The sequence below is a fragment of the Rhinopithecus roxellana genome, chromosome 11, assembly GCF_007565055.1.
Source record: "Rhinopithecus roxellana isolate Shanxi Qingling chromosome 11, ASM756505v1, whole genome shotgun sequence".
Classification (NCBI taxonomy): Eukaryota; Metazoa; Chordata; class Mammalia; order Primates; family Cercopithecidae; genus Rhinopithecus; species Rhinopithecus roxellana.
The window spans coordinates 18574801-18593091 of NC_044559.1; the positions used below are offsets into that span (position 1 = coordinate 18574801).

General features: G+C 41.7%; 1 protein-coding gene across 3 annotated transcripts in view; it reads left to right on the top strand.

Moving 5' to 3' along the window:
- Nucleotides 1–18291, top strand: part of SORCS1 (sortilin related VPS10 domain containing receptor 1) — a 596232-nt gene that overhangs the window by 322148 nt on the left and 255793 nt on the right. For all 3 annotated transcript variants that reach the window (XM_030941406.1, XM_030941405.1, XM_030941407.1), the window contains exon 3: nucleotides 11185–11284. In XM_030941406.1, coding sequence (XP_030797266.1) covers nucleotides 11185–11284 — 100 coding nt within the window. The remainder of the gene's footprint in view (nucleotides 1–11184; nucleotides 11285–18291) is intronic.

Sequence of the window (18291 nt, forward strand, 5' to 3'; positions counted from 1 at the left end):
TATATATATAGATATATATATATATCTATATATCACTAAAAAAATGTGAATAATTATCTGAGCCTTCAGTGAATTATAATCTTTTTTGCTGGTGGAGGGTCTTGCCTTGATGTTGATGTCTGCTGACTAATCACAGTGATGTTTGCCGAAGATTAAGGTGGCTCTGGCAATTTCTTAAGATAAGATAATGATACAGAGTCCTACATGAATTGACTCTTCCTTTCATGAAAAATTTCTCTGTGGCATGCAATACTGTTTTGATATCATTGTACACATGGTAGGACTTCTTTGAAAATTGGAGTTCATTCTCTCACATCCTACTATTACTTTATCAACTAAGTGTATTTAATATTCTAAACTCTTTGTTATCCTTTCAACAATATTTACACCACATTCGCCAGGAATAGATTCCATCTCAGGAAACCACATTCTTTGCTTATCTGTCAGAAGCAATTCCTCATTGGTTCAAGTTTGATCATGAGATTACAGCAATTCACTCACATCTTCAGGCTCCACTTCTAATTCTTTTGTTATGGTCACCACATGTCCAGTTACTTTCTCCACTTAAGTCTCAAACCCCTCAAAGTCATCCACAAGTATTGGAATTAACTTCTTCCAAATTCCTGTGAATGTTGGTATTTTCATCTCCTCCCTTAAATCATGAATGTTCTTAATGGCTTCTAGAACGGTGAATCACTTCCAAAAGATTTTCAATTATTTTGCCCCCAGATCTGTCAGATGAATCACTATCTATGGAAGTTGTGGCCTTACAAAGTGTATTTCTTAAATAATAATACTTAAAACTTAAAATTGCTCCTTGACCCATGGACTACAGAATAGATGTTGTGTTAGCAGGCATGAAAGCAACATCCGTTTCCTTGTACATCTCCATCAGAGTTCATGGATGACTAGGTACATTATCAGTGAGCAGTAATATTTTGAAAGGAATCTTTTTATCTGAGCAATCGGTCTCAATAATGGGCTTAAAATATCCGGTAAGCCATGCTGTAAACAGATGTGCTGTCATTCAGACTTCATTGTTGCATGTATAGAGCACAAAGAGAATAGACTTAGAATAATTCTTATGGACTCCAGGATTTTCAGAAAGATAAAAGACCATTGACTTCAACTGAAAGTCACCAATTGCATTAGCCCCCAACAAGAAAGTCAGCTTGTCCCTCAAGGCTCTGAAGCCAGCATTGATTACTTTTCTATAGCTTTGAAATTCTATATGGAATCATCTTTTGATTGAATGTTGTTTCTTCTACATTGAGCATCTGTGGTTTACTGCAGCCACCTTCATCAATGATCTTAGCTAGATTTTCTGTATACAGTGTCTGTATCAGCACTTGCTGCTTCACTTTGCACTTACACATTATAGGGAAGACTTTTTTCCTTAAACCTCATGAACCTAATTCTGCTAGCTTGAAACTTTTCTTCCACAGCTTCTTCAGCTCTTGGCCTTCATAGAGTTGAGGAAAATTATGGCCTTGCTCTGGATTATGTTTTGGCTTAAGGAAATATTGTAGCTGGTTTGATCTAGCCAGACCACTAAAACTTTCTCTGTATCAGCAATAAACCTGTTTGACTTTCTTATTCTTGTATTCAGTGGAGTAACACCTTTAATTTTCTTCAACCTCTTTTCCTTTGCAGTCACAGCTTGACTGTTTGGCACAAGAGGCCCAGCTTTTGCCGTCGTGCCTTTTGACATGCCTTCCTCACCAAGTTTAATCATTTCTAGCTTTTTATTTAATGTGAGAGATGTGCAGCTTCCCCTTTCACTTGAACACTTAGAAGACACTGTAGAGTTATTCACTGGCCTAATTTCAGTATCATTTATCTCAGGCAACAGGGAGGCCTGAGGGGTGGGAGGAAAGAAGACGAGGGAAAAGGGGGGAAAGGGGGTAGGGAATGGCTGGTGGGTGAAGCAGTCAAGACTTACATAATATTTATTAAGTTTGCCATCTTACATGGGCATGGTTCAGGGCACCCCAGAATGATTATAATAGAAACATCAAAGATCACTGATCACAGATCACCATAACAGATATCATAATAATGGAAAAGTTTGAAATATTGCAAGAACTACCAAAACGTGGCACAGATAGTGAGCACATGCTGTTGGAAAAATGACACCAACAGACTTGCTCCCTGCAGGATGCCACAAAATTCCAATTTTAATATTTGCAAAGTGAAATAAAGTGAAGTGCAATAAAACAAGGTATGCCTATGTAGGACATTCTAGAAAGGGCAAAACGATGGAGAGGGTAAATAGATCAGTGGTTATTATGGGATAGGGGGTTAGGAAGAGGACCAAGCATTTTTGACATAGTAAAACTATTCTCTGTGATATCAAGTGGTGGATACATATCATTATGCATTTGTCAGAACCCATGGAATGTATAACACCAAGAGTATACCCTAATGTAAACTGTGGACTTTGAGTGATAATTATGCTTTGTTGTAGGTTGATTGTAACAAATGTAACACTCTGAAGGAGGATACTGCTAATGGGGGAAGCTATGCATGTGTGGGGGTGGGCTATATGAGAACTACTTCTTTTCCACTCTCTTTTGCTGTGGACCTGAAACTGCTCTAAAAATCAAGGTTATTAATTTTAAAAAAGTAGAGGGCATAGAACCTAGTCACCACCCTAGTCTCCCTTCTTTCCGCACAGCTGATTGTATCTTCTAACAGCAGGGGCTGTTGTGGCCAAAAGTCCTTGCCAAACCATATGAGCTTCTCAATTTTTGTTTTTTTTTTTTTTTTTTTTTTTGAGACGGAGTCTCGCTCTGTCGCCCAGGCTGGAGTGCAGTGGCCGGATCTCAGCTCACTGCAAGCTCCGCCTCCCAGGTTTACGCTATTCTCCTGCCTCAGCCTCCCGAGTAGCTGGGACTACAGGCGCCAGCCACCTCGCCCGGCTAGCTTTTTGTATTTTTTAGTAGAGACGGGGTTTCACCGTGTTAGCCAGGATGGTCTCGATCTCCTGACCTCGTGATCCGCCCGTCTCGGCCTCCCAAAGTGCTGGGATTACAGGCTTGAGCCACCGCGCCCGGCCGAGCTTCTCAATTTTTATTTCATAGAAGTCCACTAGGTAACACAAGAAAAGCAAGCATCCATCAGGCTAGCAAGTAGTCAAAAACAAATAGTGCCTACTGTGCCCAGGGTGCTGTTCTGAGTGCTAGGAAGACATCTGTGAACAAAATAGCCATCAGCCCTGTTCCCATGGAGGAAGACATGGTAAAAATAAGTAAAAATCTATCATATGGGGATAAATACTGTGAACAGAAAATAAAAGCACCTAGGAAAGGCAGAGTGTGCTGAGGGGTGGGTGAGGGAGGCTGTTACTTCATACAACATGAGCATTGTTCAGAAAGCAGTAAGACAGTTATCTATTAGGTACCTGGGAAAAAGCTTTCCAAGTGAAGGGACAAGCCTGGAATGGGAGTCGAGTGGGGAGGAGGCAGAGAAAAGAGAGGGACTGGGTATCAGGCAGCTCACAATTATATTGCAATACTATTAGGTGACAATTAGAATGCAAATTATACATGAAATTCTGTGGAGTACTGAGAAATCTATTTGTTGTAGAAGCCAGGGCACTGACTGCCTACTAGATAGTGATGTTATTGGGGGTCTCAGTTACCCCAAAGGGGGCTTTTTCCTGTTTGGTGTTGCAAAGCCAATACACAAAACTGAAAGTGAGTGTCAAGCAGCACTGTCTTTATTCAATCATCATGAAATTGGAGAAGTGGGAACATAGCTCACAAATTAATTTCTCAGCTCCTGAGAACCAGGCAGTTACAAATACAGGGTGTCTTTAACGTAGGGGGTTGGGTTGAATTCAGAGCAAGGGGAGGAATATTTATGCTTTTCTTTTGAAGGGACTGAGACTTTCCTGGAATCAAGGAGCTGCATCTTTTCTGTATTTTCTTGGTCTCCTCCAGTCATTGTCATGGTGACTGTCAACTGTCATGGTACTGGTGGGAGTGTCATTCAGCATGGAAATTGGATTATAATGAAGCTAGAAGTTCTTCAGAGGTTGAGTGAGTTGCAGTTGTGGATTTTGCTAACTTCAGCTGGTTTATTTCTAAGAAGAAAGTTCTGACCACAGACATCCTGTTTGCTAAAAATAAGCAGAATTAAAGCTGAATAGGAATCTAGTTTTGACATATTGGCATTGCACTGGGCAACATAAGTGGGCTAGGAGTCCAGCTAAGTCGTGTAGGCACTGCAATGGGTGTAACAGTGAGTGACTGATTCCAGTTGTGTTTTGCTTTAAGAACTTGTTTTTTCTATTACACTGAGACATCTTGCTAATCTTAATGAGGCATCATCAAGTCATTAACTGGTTGGCCCCAGTCACTTTGTGCATGGTTTCAGCTTTCACAGGAGCCAGGCTGGATCAGATTAAGGATATACCTTCTTTCCCTCATAGATCCTTGTGAGAGTTTCTGCATATACTTGTTTAAAAAAAAAAAATCAATTTTCCCTGGCAGGCCTGCCCTTTAGTAGGTATAAAGAAAAGCCAGACTTTGGTCTACATCATATACAACCTCAAAGAGTTTTAGTTAGTGTTTCTTTTACTAAAAAATGCTCAACTAGATTTTCTGAATACATCTCCTTAACAGCAAATTTCTCCTGGTGGCTTTTGATAGAGGCACAGCAGTATGGAGTTAAGGATGCCGGCCAGTGGGCACTCAGCACCTCCGAAGTTTTTTTTTTGTTGTTTTTTGTTTTTTGTTTTTTTTTTTAGACAAGAGTTCCTCTCTGTCGCCTAGGCTGGAGTGCAGTGATGCAGTCTCGGGTCACTGCCAGCTCCACCTCCCGGGTTCACGCCATTTTGCTGCCTCAGCCTCCCGAGTAGCTGGGACTACAGGTGCCCGCCACCACGCCCGGCTAATTTTTTGTGTTCTTAGTAGAGATGGGGTTTCACCGTGTTCGCCAGGATGGTCTCGATTTCCTGACCTCGTGATTCGCCCGCCTCGGCCTCCCAAAGTGCTGGGATAACAGGCATGAGCCACCGCGCCTGGTGCACCTCCCAAGTTCTTTAGTCTTAAGCAGGCTGGTTACGCTTCTTAGTCTTCCTTATTTGTAACATGTGATATTAATATCAGTGTCCATCTCATGGGATTCTGCATGTGAAGAGCTCAGATAACATTGTATGTACCCAAGGAGTATTCATTTTTATGATGTTATCTGTTAGAATATTTTTTTTTTTTTTTTAAAGACAGAGTTTCGCTCTTGTGGCCCAGGCTAGTGTGCAATGGCACGATCTCAGCTCACCGCAACCTCCGCTTTCTGGGTTCAAGCAATTCTGCCTCAGCCCCCTGAGTAACTGGGGTTACAGGCGTGAGCCACCATGTCCGACTGACTTTGTATTTTTAGTAGAGATGGGACTTCTCCATGTTGGTTCGGTTTGTCTTGAACTCCCGACCTCAGGTGATCCACCCACTTCGGCCTCCCAAAGTGCTGGGATTACAGACATGAGCCATCACGCCCCACTTCTGTTAGGATTTTTAAGCATAATGGTCTATTCACCAATGGAATTCTGACATAATTATTATAGAAGCGGAGTGTGGAATCTTTAATTCTTATATTCCAGTTCTTACCATCAACTCTCTGATCCAAGCACCAAGTAAAACTACTAGCACATATCCTTCAAGACATGATAGACTAAATTATGCTACATTTTTAAAATGTTGTAATTGCTTTATGAATATCCTTTTTTCTAAGTAACCTACGTCAAAATTAATTTTAGTCATTGGAGTTTTCCTTGAAGGGTTCATGTTACAGGTTTTTAGTAAGTATTGAGCAAAGAACACCAAAAACAATCAAGAAAAAAAGTTAGAAAATGAGTAACAAAAGCTATCATTTATAGTTTACTTATGTGCCAATCATTGTGCTTATGGATTAATTTAGATTACAATGATTCTGTGTTTATTTAGTATACCATTTGATGGCATAAGATTATCGTGAAGGAAATCCAGTCACACATTGCATTTCTGCAACTCCTATTAAAACTAGCTGTATCCTATGCTGATCCTTTTTTTCAAGCGTGATAGGAGATTTTGCCACCTCAAAAAGATCATAACCTCTTGGAAGGTGGGTGGGATGCCTCAGATGGTGGTTTCTGAATGCCACAGAGCAACTTATTTCAGCTCTATGTACCTAGTAAATAATTAAATAGAGACATACTTTCAAATGTTCTAAAAGCCACTAAGATATATTTGTAAAAACAGTAGTGTAAAGATTAAAGATCAAAAGCAGAAGAAAGTAAGCCTTAATTTATTCACTTGCATATTTATTTTCATGGAATGCTTATTTTGTTAAGCTTTTAGCCTCTTCTGGCACAGTATAGATGTTGACAGAAGCTCTCTTTTTCATTTATAGATAAGTCAACCTGTAAACAAAGCCTGAAAATAAAAATGCTTGCTTTGAAATGATTTTTTAAAAATGGTACAAGTGAAGAATTCAAGGCTGCATATGTCGCATCTTAATTATGAGTGTTTAAGATACACATTCTAAGATCCTTTTTTTGTTTTTTGTTTTTCTATTACAACAGTAGTCACTTTATGGTTAGTACAGGCTGGCATTTCTGTTTGCAATTTTCATTTGAGATACTTGTATAGTTCCTCTTTCTTACGAAATTAAGATCCATACCTTTCTTTTCCTTTCTTTGTCTTTGATCTTACGCTTCCCAAAGTGTGTTGCTTAGAACACTAATCTCATTAGATATCCCTCAAGAATGGATCCTATCATCAAATAAGTTTGGAAAATGTTGTACAAAATATGCTCTTAAGAGGTTCAATGTATATTAGAATAATATAGTTTGTGAAAAGTTATGAAGTAAAGGAATGTTAAATGTTGCCTAATCACACATTTCTCAATATTTTTTGTTCTTGGAAAATGTCCTCCTCTCCCATACCTAGGGCTGATAGTTAAAATATTTAACCAACACATCGACTCACCTCTTTGTTAGGTAAAACGCATCCTCTGCTCTTTTGGAGCTCATGTCCATAGGAGACTACAGCTCCCATAAATGTGTGAGTAGAGCTGGAAGCATCTCTTAGCTGTGAATCAGGGCTTACAGATGGGCACTAGAAATTGCCTTTCATGATGGCAATGCTAACCCAAGATCACTGAGTCCCCCACTGGGGTGCAGCCTGATTGGCAAAGGCATCGACAGATCAGCACAGGCGTTGGTCTTGGTGCTGGAGCAAGTTTTTTGAGGATCTCTGCTGTGCCAGGCCTCAATCTTTTGTTTGCCATACTGTGAGGAAACTTGAAAGGCTCCTGAGTGGGAGACCATGGTGAAAAGGCTCGCAGGAAAAACTACTCAGAGAACTTGGTGTAGTAACTATTTATCAACTGGTTTGAAAGTATTTGCTATTTTTACTTCTGTACCACCATACCAGTGTACGCCAGCTGATTGTTGGTTCTGCCAATGAAACTTGTCAACACTCTATCTAATTCTAGTTCTGTGGGACACCCTTGGACAACCGCTAATCTATACCACTTGGATATGTGAAAATGCATCATTTTCTCTCTATCAATTGCTTATTACAAAGCCATGATGTTTAAATATGCAATTCTGCTCGAGTGGAGAATTATCAAAATTTGGGTTAACTTTTAAGCTTTGTAAAATCAAGAAACAAGAGATGGCACCAAACAGTGATGGTTACCTTGAAGGATCTGGATTGGTGGATGAGTTATGTTACAATAAGATAAAAATGTCCAATAACATAGTGTAAGCTTCCTGAAAAAAAATGTTGCTAATGTAAATCTGACTAAGTCACTCAATTGTCATCTTGTCACGTTAGGATTAGAGTTTAATACGCACCCACTCACCCACCCACACAGACACACACACATGCAAATAAGGATGATTGTATGTAGCATCCTTATAATCCTCATTTGCCTTTCTATGCCTTGTTTTTTTAAATGTAAAAGTATTCGTCGAATAGCTCAAGGATCAAGTTAATAGAAATTATAAGAAACTCGTCACACTCTCTATAGACTAGTTCCTACTTTTGTAGTCTCTTTTTCTCATTATTCCACTAGGAAAATTGAACCATTCTCTCGTCTTTAATGTAGTCTTACTGATTTCCACCTATCATCAGGCTAAATTTATTAATGTAGCAGTATTTACACATTTCATTCTTTTCCCGCCACCCCCCAGGTAGATTTTGCATCTGTTTTTTTTTGGTTCTGGAACTTGGGAGTATTGTTCAGAATAATGAATAGAAAAAAAACTGTACAATAAAAGGAGGTAGAATAAGGCTAGCAACATGTGAGAGACACACAAGACCTTCTAGAAATAGAATCTTGACTCAGGAGATTAAGAAAAGAATGCAAAAAAAGACAAAGCACCAAGAGCGGACTAGGGGCTGGGTGCCTTGACTCACGCCAGTAATCCCAACACTTTGGGAGACTGAGGTGGGTGGATCACCTAAGGTTAGGAGTTCAAGGCCAGCCTGACCAACATGGTGAAACCCCATCTCTACTAAAAATACAAAAATTAGTCCAGTGTGGTGATGTGTGCCTGTAATCCCAGCTACTCGGGAGGCTGAGGCAGGAGAATCGTTTGAACCCAGAAGGTGGAGGTTGCCGTGAGCCGAGATCACCCCACTGCACTCCAGCCTGGGTGACAGAGTGAGACTCCATCTCAAAAAAGAAACAAAAAAAAAAAAAAAAAAAAAAAAAACAAAACAAAAGAGTGCACTGGGCTAGGGAAGAAATCTTAGACATTTCTTAGAGAATACCAGGAAATTCCCTCAAATAAGCTATGAATTTTCAAGAAAAAGATAGATTTGAAAGGAAGATTTTAAGAAGTTTTGTTGTGATTCATTAATAAGATATCCTGTGAAATAGTTCTGGAATGCTCCTCAAATATTCTTGACTATTAAGCTAATGTGTGTTTGATTATAATAGTGCAGAGACTGGTCCTGAAATAAGCCAGGTATATATTTTTGTTACAAAGGTAACATCTAGTCTGTGATGCTTTAATTTTGTTTTCTAAACCTACCCATTATTGAGGTTCATAGTTATTTCAAGAAGTTTTGCATAGTACTTTATTCTTCAGCGATTCGGAATGGCATCTCAATCCTCTAATTGTTGACCCTTTTCTGTTTGCCATCTACGTATAAATTTTAGAAAGAAATATCCTGAATCTCCAGCCAGAATAAATCCTAAATTCCTAGCTCCAGGATCACTTTTATACAGCTTTCTTGCTCCAGTGTTTGGTCCACCATATATACTGAACGGACTGTAGTGAGGTTGTTAACACACACTTCTACTTAGTCATTATGGCCTGTAAAAATTTGTAACTTTTACCAGTATCAGAAATTAATTAAGATGGTTATAATTTTTGTGTTTTTCTAATTAAATCAACTTTAATTTCTAAGCATTGTTAACTCATATCTCTGTCTTTGCACTTAACATATTCTAAATATTTGCTTATATTTCTTTCAAATAAAAGTGTGACATACTTGAGAGTAGAGGCTGTGTGCTGTGACCTTGCACTTAGCAACACTGGTATGCTTTAGGAGCACTACAAACGTGAATGAATCAATGAATTTTATCAACAATCTCCTAAGTAAGAAAGCTGAAAGGAAATTTTATATCATTTTATATCTATCTTCTTCTTCTTCTTTTTTTTTTTTTTTTTGAGATGGAGTCTTGCTCTGGACAAGACTCCACCCAGTCTGGAGTGCGGTGGCACTATCTTGGCTCACTACAACTTCCACCTCCTGGGTTCAATCAATTCTCCTGCCTTTGCCCCCTGGGTAGCTGGGATTATAGCACCTGTCACCACGCTTGGCTAATTTTTGTATTTTTAGTAGAGACAGGGTTTCACTATATTGGCCAGGCTGGTCTCAAACTCCTGACCTCGTGAACTGCCCACCTCAGCCTCCCAAAGTGCTGGGATTACAGGTGTAAGCCACCACGCCTGGCCTTTTGTTTGTTTTGAGATAGAGTCTTGCTCCTTGGCCCAGGCTGGAGTGCAGTGGTATGATCTCGGCTCACTACAACCTCTGCCTCCTGGTTTCAAGTGATTCTTGTGCCTCAGCCCCCCAAGTAGCTCGGACTACAGGTGCGTGCCATCACACCAGACTAATTTTTGTATTTTTGGTAGAGAATGAGTTTCACCATGTTGGCCAGGCTAGTCTCTAATTCCTGACCTCAAGTGATTGACCCGTCTTGGTTTCCCAAAGTGCTGGGGTTACAGGCGTGAGCCACTGTGCCCAGCCCTATCTTCTTTAAATTAAAAAAAAAGAAGAAAGAAAAGGAAAAAAAAAAAGTTGAGGTATAATGAAAGCAACATGGGGCTTAGGCTAAAATACCTGAATTCAATTTCTAGCTGCCCATTTATCAGGAAATTTTTAAAATTTCTTTAAACAAGTCACTGAAGTTCTCTCAGCCATTGTCATCAAATACAAATAATCCCTGCTGTACATAGTTGTCATGATGATATAATAAGATTAAAATTCTGAAATAGAGTAGACCTTCATAGAGAAGGTTATTAAAAGCAATTTATTTAATCTGCGTGAATAATTTGTTGACCAATGGCTAAAGTTGAGAGGCTCTATAGGAAAAACAGAGTCAGTGTCGAGAAGTCATGTCCTCCTGACTTCAGATTGCTTAACACTGGAAAAGGCCATGGAGTAAGAAATTAGTGAAATCTCACTTATTATTGAGACATTGTCTTGCCCTTAAATAATAAGACTGACTGACCTTTGAAGGGACTGATCCACCATATATTCCCTGACTCATGAAAGAAAACACAATTTGTAGATAAATCAGGAGAACCTGCTTTTCTACTGTGCCAAACATAAAGTAAAAGTTTGGAAGTGTCATATCTAACTAAAAGCTCTTTAATTCTTTGGTCAAATCAAGGGACACCCTCATCTCTTAATATTTTTAAATTAACCACATTCTTTATGCAATGTGCATACATTAAGGAGCAGTAGAGAGATGGAGTTTTAATTTTACCAATTCAATTTAAATGCAAATTTTAACCACTCACATGATGCTACTGTGTACATCATTAAGCATCATTATATACTACATGAATCATTGAGAAACCTCCTGAGAGCCATTCTACTATGTAAAACATGCATTATACTGACAAGCAGTCAAATGACGTATACTTCTGTCCTCATTAATGCTCTTTTTGAATTACAGGTCAACCGATTATGGAACAACCTATGAGAAGCTGAATGATAAAGTTGGTTTGAAAACTATTTTGAGCTATCTCTATGTATGTCCTACCAACAAGCGTAAGGTAAGAAATGTATATTCAGCATGCTAATCCTTCATGATGTGACTTCTGTCTTGGTTGGCTAACATCTCTAGCTACCTAAAAATTCATTATAGTTAAGCTGGGATTAGAAATGTAAAGAGGAGTTGATGGATGTTAAGGTTGTAAAATGTGTGACACATCATAATTTTCAGATCAGCAGCTGTGAATGTAAAAGGGCGAGGGATGGGTAGATCATTACCATTTCCGAAAGGCAGCTACAAAGAATGAGTCTTGTTGGGTGGATGCTGCTGACTCTCTAGTAAGAGTTCTGACCAGTCAATCACAAGAATCAGAATAAGTCTTGACAAGACAGCAGAAAAGATGGATTTTCATCTGATGGCCCAGTTTTTCCTCGACATGGAACAAATAGATTAACTAGAATTTAAGTGAATGCATTGTCCTACAGCAGATAGGAAGTTTCATTTTTAAAGTTTGTTCAGTCCGCACACAAATGTCAGGATGAATGCAATGCATTTAGCAGAATAGAGTAGCTTGGAAAGAGTGATAAGATTAGTCTCTTCTGAGCATGGATCTTAGCTGCAAGAAACCTTGGAGATCATCATATACAACACCCTTATATTACAGATAAGAAAACTGAGATTCAGAGGAAAGAAATAGATTGTGCCCATTGCAGAGTTATGGCCATAATTAGGACTAGAATTAAGGCGTCTTGGTTAGCAGTCATACTTTTTCCACTATGTCATACGTCTCCTATTAAGAGAGCTGATCTACTGCTCGGATATGTCATTTTTTTAGGAAGAAAATATTGCTTTTAAATGAGAAAGACATTTATTTGTCCCAGAAGGAGAGTGGTACTACATCTGTACCTTTGTTTTTATAAACTTGCATTATCAAATTCTGAATTCTGACATACAATTGATAAGTAGTACATAGGTTACACGAACTAATAGTATTAATCAGGAAATAGAAGCGTGTCATTCATTAACATACCCTAAACCATAATGTGTTATGAAGGTAGCACTGATGTCTATGTTCTCATCTCAGATTTTTCATTAGCTACTGTTAGTGACCTTGGGTAGGGTCTGCATTTTGCCGTCTGGACTATGGAAGGTGGTGAAAATATCTCTTAAGCAATCACTCTCAATTCTGGCTGCATGTTAAAAGGTGCACTCTCAATTCTGGCTGCATGTCAAAAGTGGTCCCCAAATTTGCAAGCCCTAGCCCCACTGTGTCCGGAATTGGTGAGTTCTTGGTCTCACTGACTTCAAGAATGAAGCCATGGACCCTCGCGGTGAGTGTTACAGTTCTTAAAGATGGTGTGTCCAGAGTTTTTCCTTCAGATGTTCAGATGTGTCTGGAGATTCCTTCCTTCTGGAGATTCTTCCTTCCTTTAACCTGATTTGGACTGGGTGGGCATTTTTTGCCCTTCCAAATTGTCCTTCCAATGCCCAGACTTGAGGGTTGATTCCCTCTTCAAGTAGGGGACAACAAATGGGTAACTTGTTCCTTATATTCATGTAGATAATAGCTCCAGCTTTGGCTAATATATCCCTCCCTTATAAGGGTATGGGACTTTCAGGCATAACAAGAAAGGCACGTGAAAAGAGCAAAGTCTCCCAATTACAACTGAGGAGGTGGGACAGACCTTGGGGACAGTCATCTAGGAAAGGAGATCAACACCGAGAAGGTTGCGCCAGTGTCCAGGAGGAAGTCAATTTCCTGGCCCTCAATGGTTAAGCATACCCAGGGCTCAGTAAGGGTAATGACATGAGCTGGTGCTTGTCCCAGGCACCGTCAGTCCTGTTGTTGGATCATCTGGTTGGGGGCTTCTGTCCCAGAGAACCTTCATCCTCCGGGGCAGTGCACCTTCCAGTGATTGCCTCAGCATAGTGGACATGGACAAGGGGGCAGCTCGTTTATCACTGGACAGTCTTTTTTAAAGTGTCCTTGTAAACCACACTGATAACAAGCCCTACCGGGTGATTGGCCTGCTCCATTTTCTGTCCTCTCTGAACCACCAAGATTTGTTTGTCTGAGGGCCATGACTAAGGCTGTGGCCTTTCTCTGATCTCACTTTTCCTTTTGGACTTGTTCCTCTTGGTCCCTATTATAGAACACCGAGGCTGCGAGGTTTAATAATGCCTCCAAATTTTGTTCAGGGCCCAAGGGCTTGCTTTTGGAGCTTTCTCCTGATATCTGCGGCTGATTGGGTAATAAACTTATCTTTTAGAACCAGTTGACCCTCGAGTGATTCAGGTGACAGGGGAGTATATTTTCTTAAGACCTCCCATAGCCGCTCGAGGAAGGCAGAAGGATTTTCTTCCTTTCCCTGAGTCATGGTAGACATCATTGAGTAATTCATGGGCTTTTTCCTAATTCTCCTTAGTCCTTCTAGAACACAGGTCAACAGATGTTTATGACTCCAGTCTCCATGAGCTGAGTCAAGGTCCCAGTGGAGATCCATACTGGGGACGGCTTGCTGACCAGTAGGGAATTTGTCCCTTTTTTCGGCTATCGTTCTATCATTTACGGGACTAACATACCAAGTATCTCCAAACTCTCAGGCTGCAGCTAAAGCCTCATTCTTTTCATTAAAGGCCAGGGTTTGATCTAACAGTAACATGATATCTCTCCAAGCGAGGTCGAAGGTTTGCCCTAAGCCCTGTAGGACATCTGTGTACCTATTAGGATCATCTGAAAACTTCCCCAGGTCTACCTTGATCTGCTTCAAATCAGAGAGAGAGAAAGGGACATGTACCTGGGTTGGGCCAAATTCTCCTCCCCCTACAGCTTGAAGGGGACATAACCAATAGCCTGGTGGTTTTTGGTGCTTTAGAGATTTCTTTGCTTATTTTCTTCTGGGCAGGGGAGATTAGAGGGGGATTATCATTAATAGGAAGGGGAGCTATAGGGAAGTTAGGATTTGGGGGTAACCTGAAAGTTCCTCCTGTGGGATGTAAATTGCAAGCTTTGCCTAGCTGTGTATTCTCCTTCAATGAAAAGAAAGCTTGGACATAAGGTATTTCACTCCATTTGCCTTCCCTCTTACAGAAAAGGTCAAGCTGCAAAACAGTATTGTAATTTGTACTTCCCTCAGGTGGCCATTTTTTCCCATCAGAGAGAGAATATTGGGGCCAAGCTTGAGTGCAGAAAAAAATGAACTGCTTCTTTTTCAGGGTTTGTGGGTCAAACTGGCCCCAATGGCTTAGGATTCATTTCAAGGGTGAGCCTGTTGATGCCTGAGTGTTTCCCATCTGAAAGACAAAACTGCCCGCGGTTTTGGTTTGTTTTGTTTCTCCCCCTGCCCAAGAATCCGCAGCGGTCCCTGGACCCTGCTGATCGGAATAGTTGGGCTCACCGATGTGGTGGCAGAAACAACCCCTGCCCAAGAACCCGCAGTGGTCCCTGGACCCTGCTGATTGGAATAGTTGCACTCACTGACACAGCAGCAGAAACACTAGTTTTCCTCCCAGACCACAAGGAGGACCGAGGAAGGTCCGATTTAGTGACCCTTACCGACGCATTCTTGAAAACCTGTTAGAGTCCTAAGCATTCTTCTGTTAGTATTGGGAACTTACCCATGTCCTGTAAAGATGTTATGCCCCAAAAATGAAGTGGAGGGCCATACCCTGAGGGAGGGAAGGGATCTTGAGTTGGAAGAGTGACACCTTTTGTCCTCACTTATATGAATAGGAAGGATACAATTTCTGAGACTCCCCATATTGTAGCTTCAGGAATAGCTTTTGTTAGGCCTGCTAGTCTGAGGTGGGATCCTAAAATTCCAGATAGTCCCTCCTACATTGGGACTTTGGGCAAAAATTATGTCTTTCTGATTGGTGAGCCCAGGTGCCTAGAGAAGGTAACGGAGTCCTGGAGTTTATACTAGAAATCATTCTTATAGGAGAAACGAGTAAAGCATCAGAGACAGGGAGCAATTTTTAGAAGCAGGACTAACCTCGGAGAAGAGAGGCGAGAGGAAGTTTATCTCACAGGCATTAGGATCCAGGAGACAAGGGTCAGGTAGGTAGAATAGATGGGGGAGTCTTGCTTGGGCGACATGACTTTTGAGAGTTCCCCTCATGGCTTCAGGGTCAACCAACTTGTTGTCGGGACCCCAGAGCTCAATGGCTTTCCTTTCTGTTGACCCTCGGCTCAGCCCAGAAGTAGAGGAAAAGTGGAAACTGGTTGCAGGCAAACCAATGCTCCCAACTCCAAAGAGTTGGGGGTTGTTAGAGAGCCCTTTCCCAGGAAGCCTGACACCCATGTCTTTAGTTCAGTGGCCACACTAGTTGCTTTTAACTGGCCAATAGGTGCCCAGTATTTAGCCCCTGAATTCTAAGGAAAAATAGGACAGAATAGCAAGTGAAAAGGATCCAGTGGTACTCACTGCTTGGTGATAGGCAGTGGTCTCACTTCTTGGCAATAGGCAATAGTCCCTTCATAGTCACCAAAATGTGTTTGGAATTGGTGGGTTCTTGGTCTCGCTGACTTCAAGAATGAAGCCATGGATCCTCACGGTGTTACAGTTCTTAAAGATGGTGTGTCTGGAGTTTGTGCCTTCAAATGTTCAGATGTGTCGGGAGTTTCTTCCTTCTGGCGGGTTCGTGGTCTCACCAGCTTCAGGAGTGAAGCTGCAGACCTTCGCAGTGAGTGTTACAGCTCTTAAGGCGATGCGTCTGGAGTTGTTCGTTCCTCCTGTCCGGAGTTGTTTGTCCCTCCTGGTACGTTTGTGGTCTTGCTGGCTTCAGGAGTGAAGCTGCAGACCTTCGCGGTGAGTGTTACAGCTCATAAAGGTGGCGCAGACCCAAAGAGTGAGCAGCAGCAAGATTTATTGTGAAGAGCGAAAGAACAAAGCTTCCACAGCGTGGAAGGGGACCCGAGCAGGTTGCCACTGCTGGCTCTGGCAGCCTGCTTTTATTCTCTTATCCGACCCCACCGACATCCTGCTGATTGGTCCATTTTACAGAGAGCTGATTGGTCCATTTTGACGTGCTGATAGGTACATTTACAAACCTTGAGCTAGACACAGAGTGCTAATTGATGCATTTGCAATCCTTTAGACAGAAAAGTTCTCCTAGTCCCCACCCAACTCAGGAGCCCAGCTGGCTTTGCCTAGTAGATCCCATGCCTGGCCCTGGGCAAAACTGCCTGCCAGTCCCGGGCTGCACACCCTCACTCCTCAGCCCTTGGGCGGTGAATGGGACTGGGGGCTGCAGAGTAGGGGGTGGTGCCCATCGGGGAGGCTTGGGCCACGTAGGAGCCCATCGAGGCAGGGGGCGGGGCTCAGGCATGGTCGGCTGCAGGTCCCAAGCCCTGCCCCGCAGGGAGGTGGCTAAGGCCTGACTAGAATTCCAGCACAGCGCAGGCGGGCGGCAGTGCTGGGGGACCCAGCGCATCCTTCGCAGCTGCTGGCCCAGGTGCTAAGCCCCTCATTGCCCAGGGCTGGCGGTGCTGGCCGGCTGCTCCGAGTGCAGAGACCTCTAAGCCTGCATCCACCTGGAACTTGTGCTGGCCCAGTTCCCACCCGCGCCTCTCCCTCCACACCTCCGGCAAGCAGAGGGAGCCGGCTCCGGCCTTGTTCAGCCCAGAGAGGGGCTCCTACAGTGCAGCGGCAGGCTGAAGGGCTCCTCAAGCACGGCCAGAGTGTATGCCGAGGCTGAGGAGGCGCCGAGAGCAAGCTAGGGCTGTCACCTCTCACCACCAGTGTTGCTCTGGATTAGGGTTTAGGTAACTATATCTTGGTAAAGCTCCCCAGATGCTTCTGATAGGTATCTAGGATTAAGAACTACTGATATAAAGTGTAATTTTCACTCTGGCTGTAAACATTTCAAGTTCTTCAGTAGAGACAGCATAGCTTTTCAGTTGAGCATAGACTCTGGAGTAAGAAGAGAGAAAACCCAGCTAAACCGATTACCAAGTATATAAGCATGGTGATTTACTTAATCTCTCCAAGCACAGTGCAATTCAGTTTAAAAGGGGGACAGTTATAGTACCTACCTCATGCGGGAAGTTGTGAGGATTATATGAAATTAGGCATTTCAAGTGCTTAGCACAGAATTGTAAAAGCTTAATTAATGTTTTCTCTGCATTTCATTCTTTTTTCTTCCTGCAATGTCCAGCAGAACTTTCTGTGATGATAGAAATTTTCTTCTAAGCTCTTCTGTACTTTAGACATTAACAATTTATAGGCCGGGCACGGTGGCTCAAGCCTGTATCCCAGCACTATGGGAGGCCGAGACGGGCGGATCATGAGGTCGGAAGATCAAGACCATCCTGGCTAACACGGTGAAACCCTGTCTCTACTAAAAAATACAAAAAAACTAGCTGGGCGAGGTGGCGGGCTCCTGTAGTCCCAGCTACTCGGGAGGCTGAGGCAGGAGAATGGCGTGAACCCGGGAGGTGGAGCTTGCAGTGAGTTGAGATCGTGCCACTGCACTCCAGCCTGGGCGACAGAGCGAGACTCCGTCTCAAAAAAAAAAAAAAAAAAAAAAAACAATTTATGGCTGTTGAGTATTTGAAATATGGCTAGTGTAACTGAGTAATTGGATTTTAAATTTCATTTAATTTTAATTAATTTAAATTGATATAGCCATGTGTGGCTAATGGCCACAGTACCACACAACCAATAATGTCAATCTCACAAATTAGAACTATACCCCAAACATTCCTATCTTCCCTTTACTGGCTGGTTACTTCATTAACAGTTATGTCTAAACAATTTTGATCTGCTGTATGCAGTCCCAAGTTGAGGAACTGAACTTATATCTTTTATTTTTATGATGAGATTTAGTTGTTTGTTGGCTTTGTATCGATTTTTGTAATCTCTATTGTACAAAATCTCTATTGTAATCTTCAGTTCACATTTTTAGCAAATTTAATTTTAACAATCAGCAAACTGTATGTTAGGCAATGTGCTATGCACTGTAGGATATAAAGAGAAATAAGCTAGCAACTCATCCTCAGAGGTCCTATGTTCTAGTACTAGATGTGGCATGACGTTTTGTAATTTAAAGATCCCTGAACTAAGA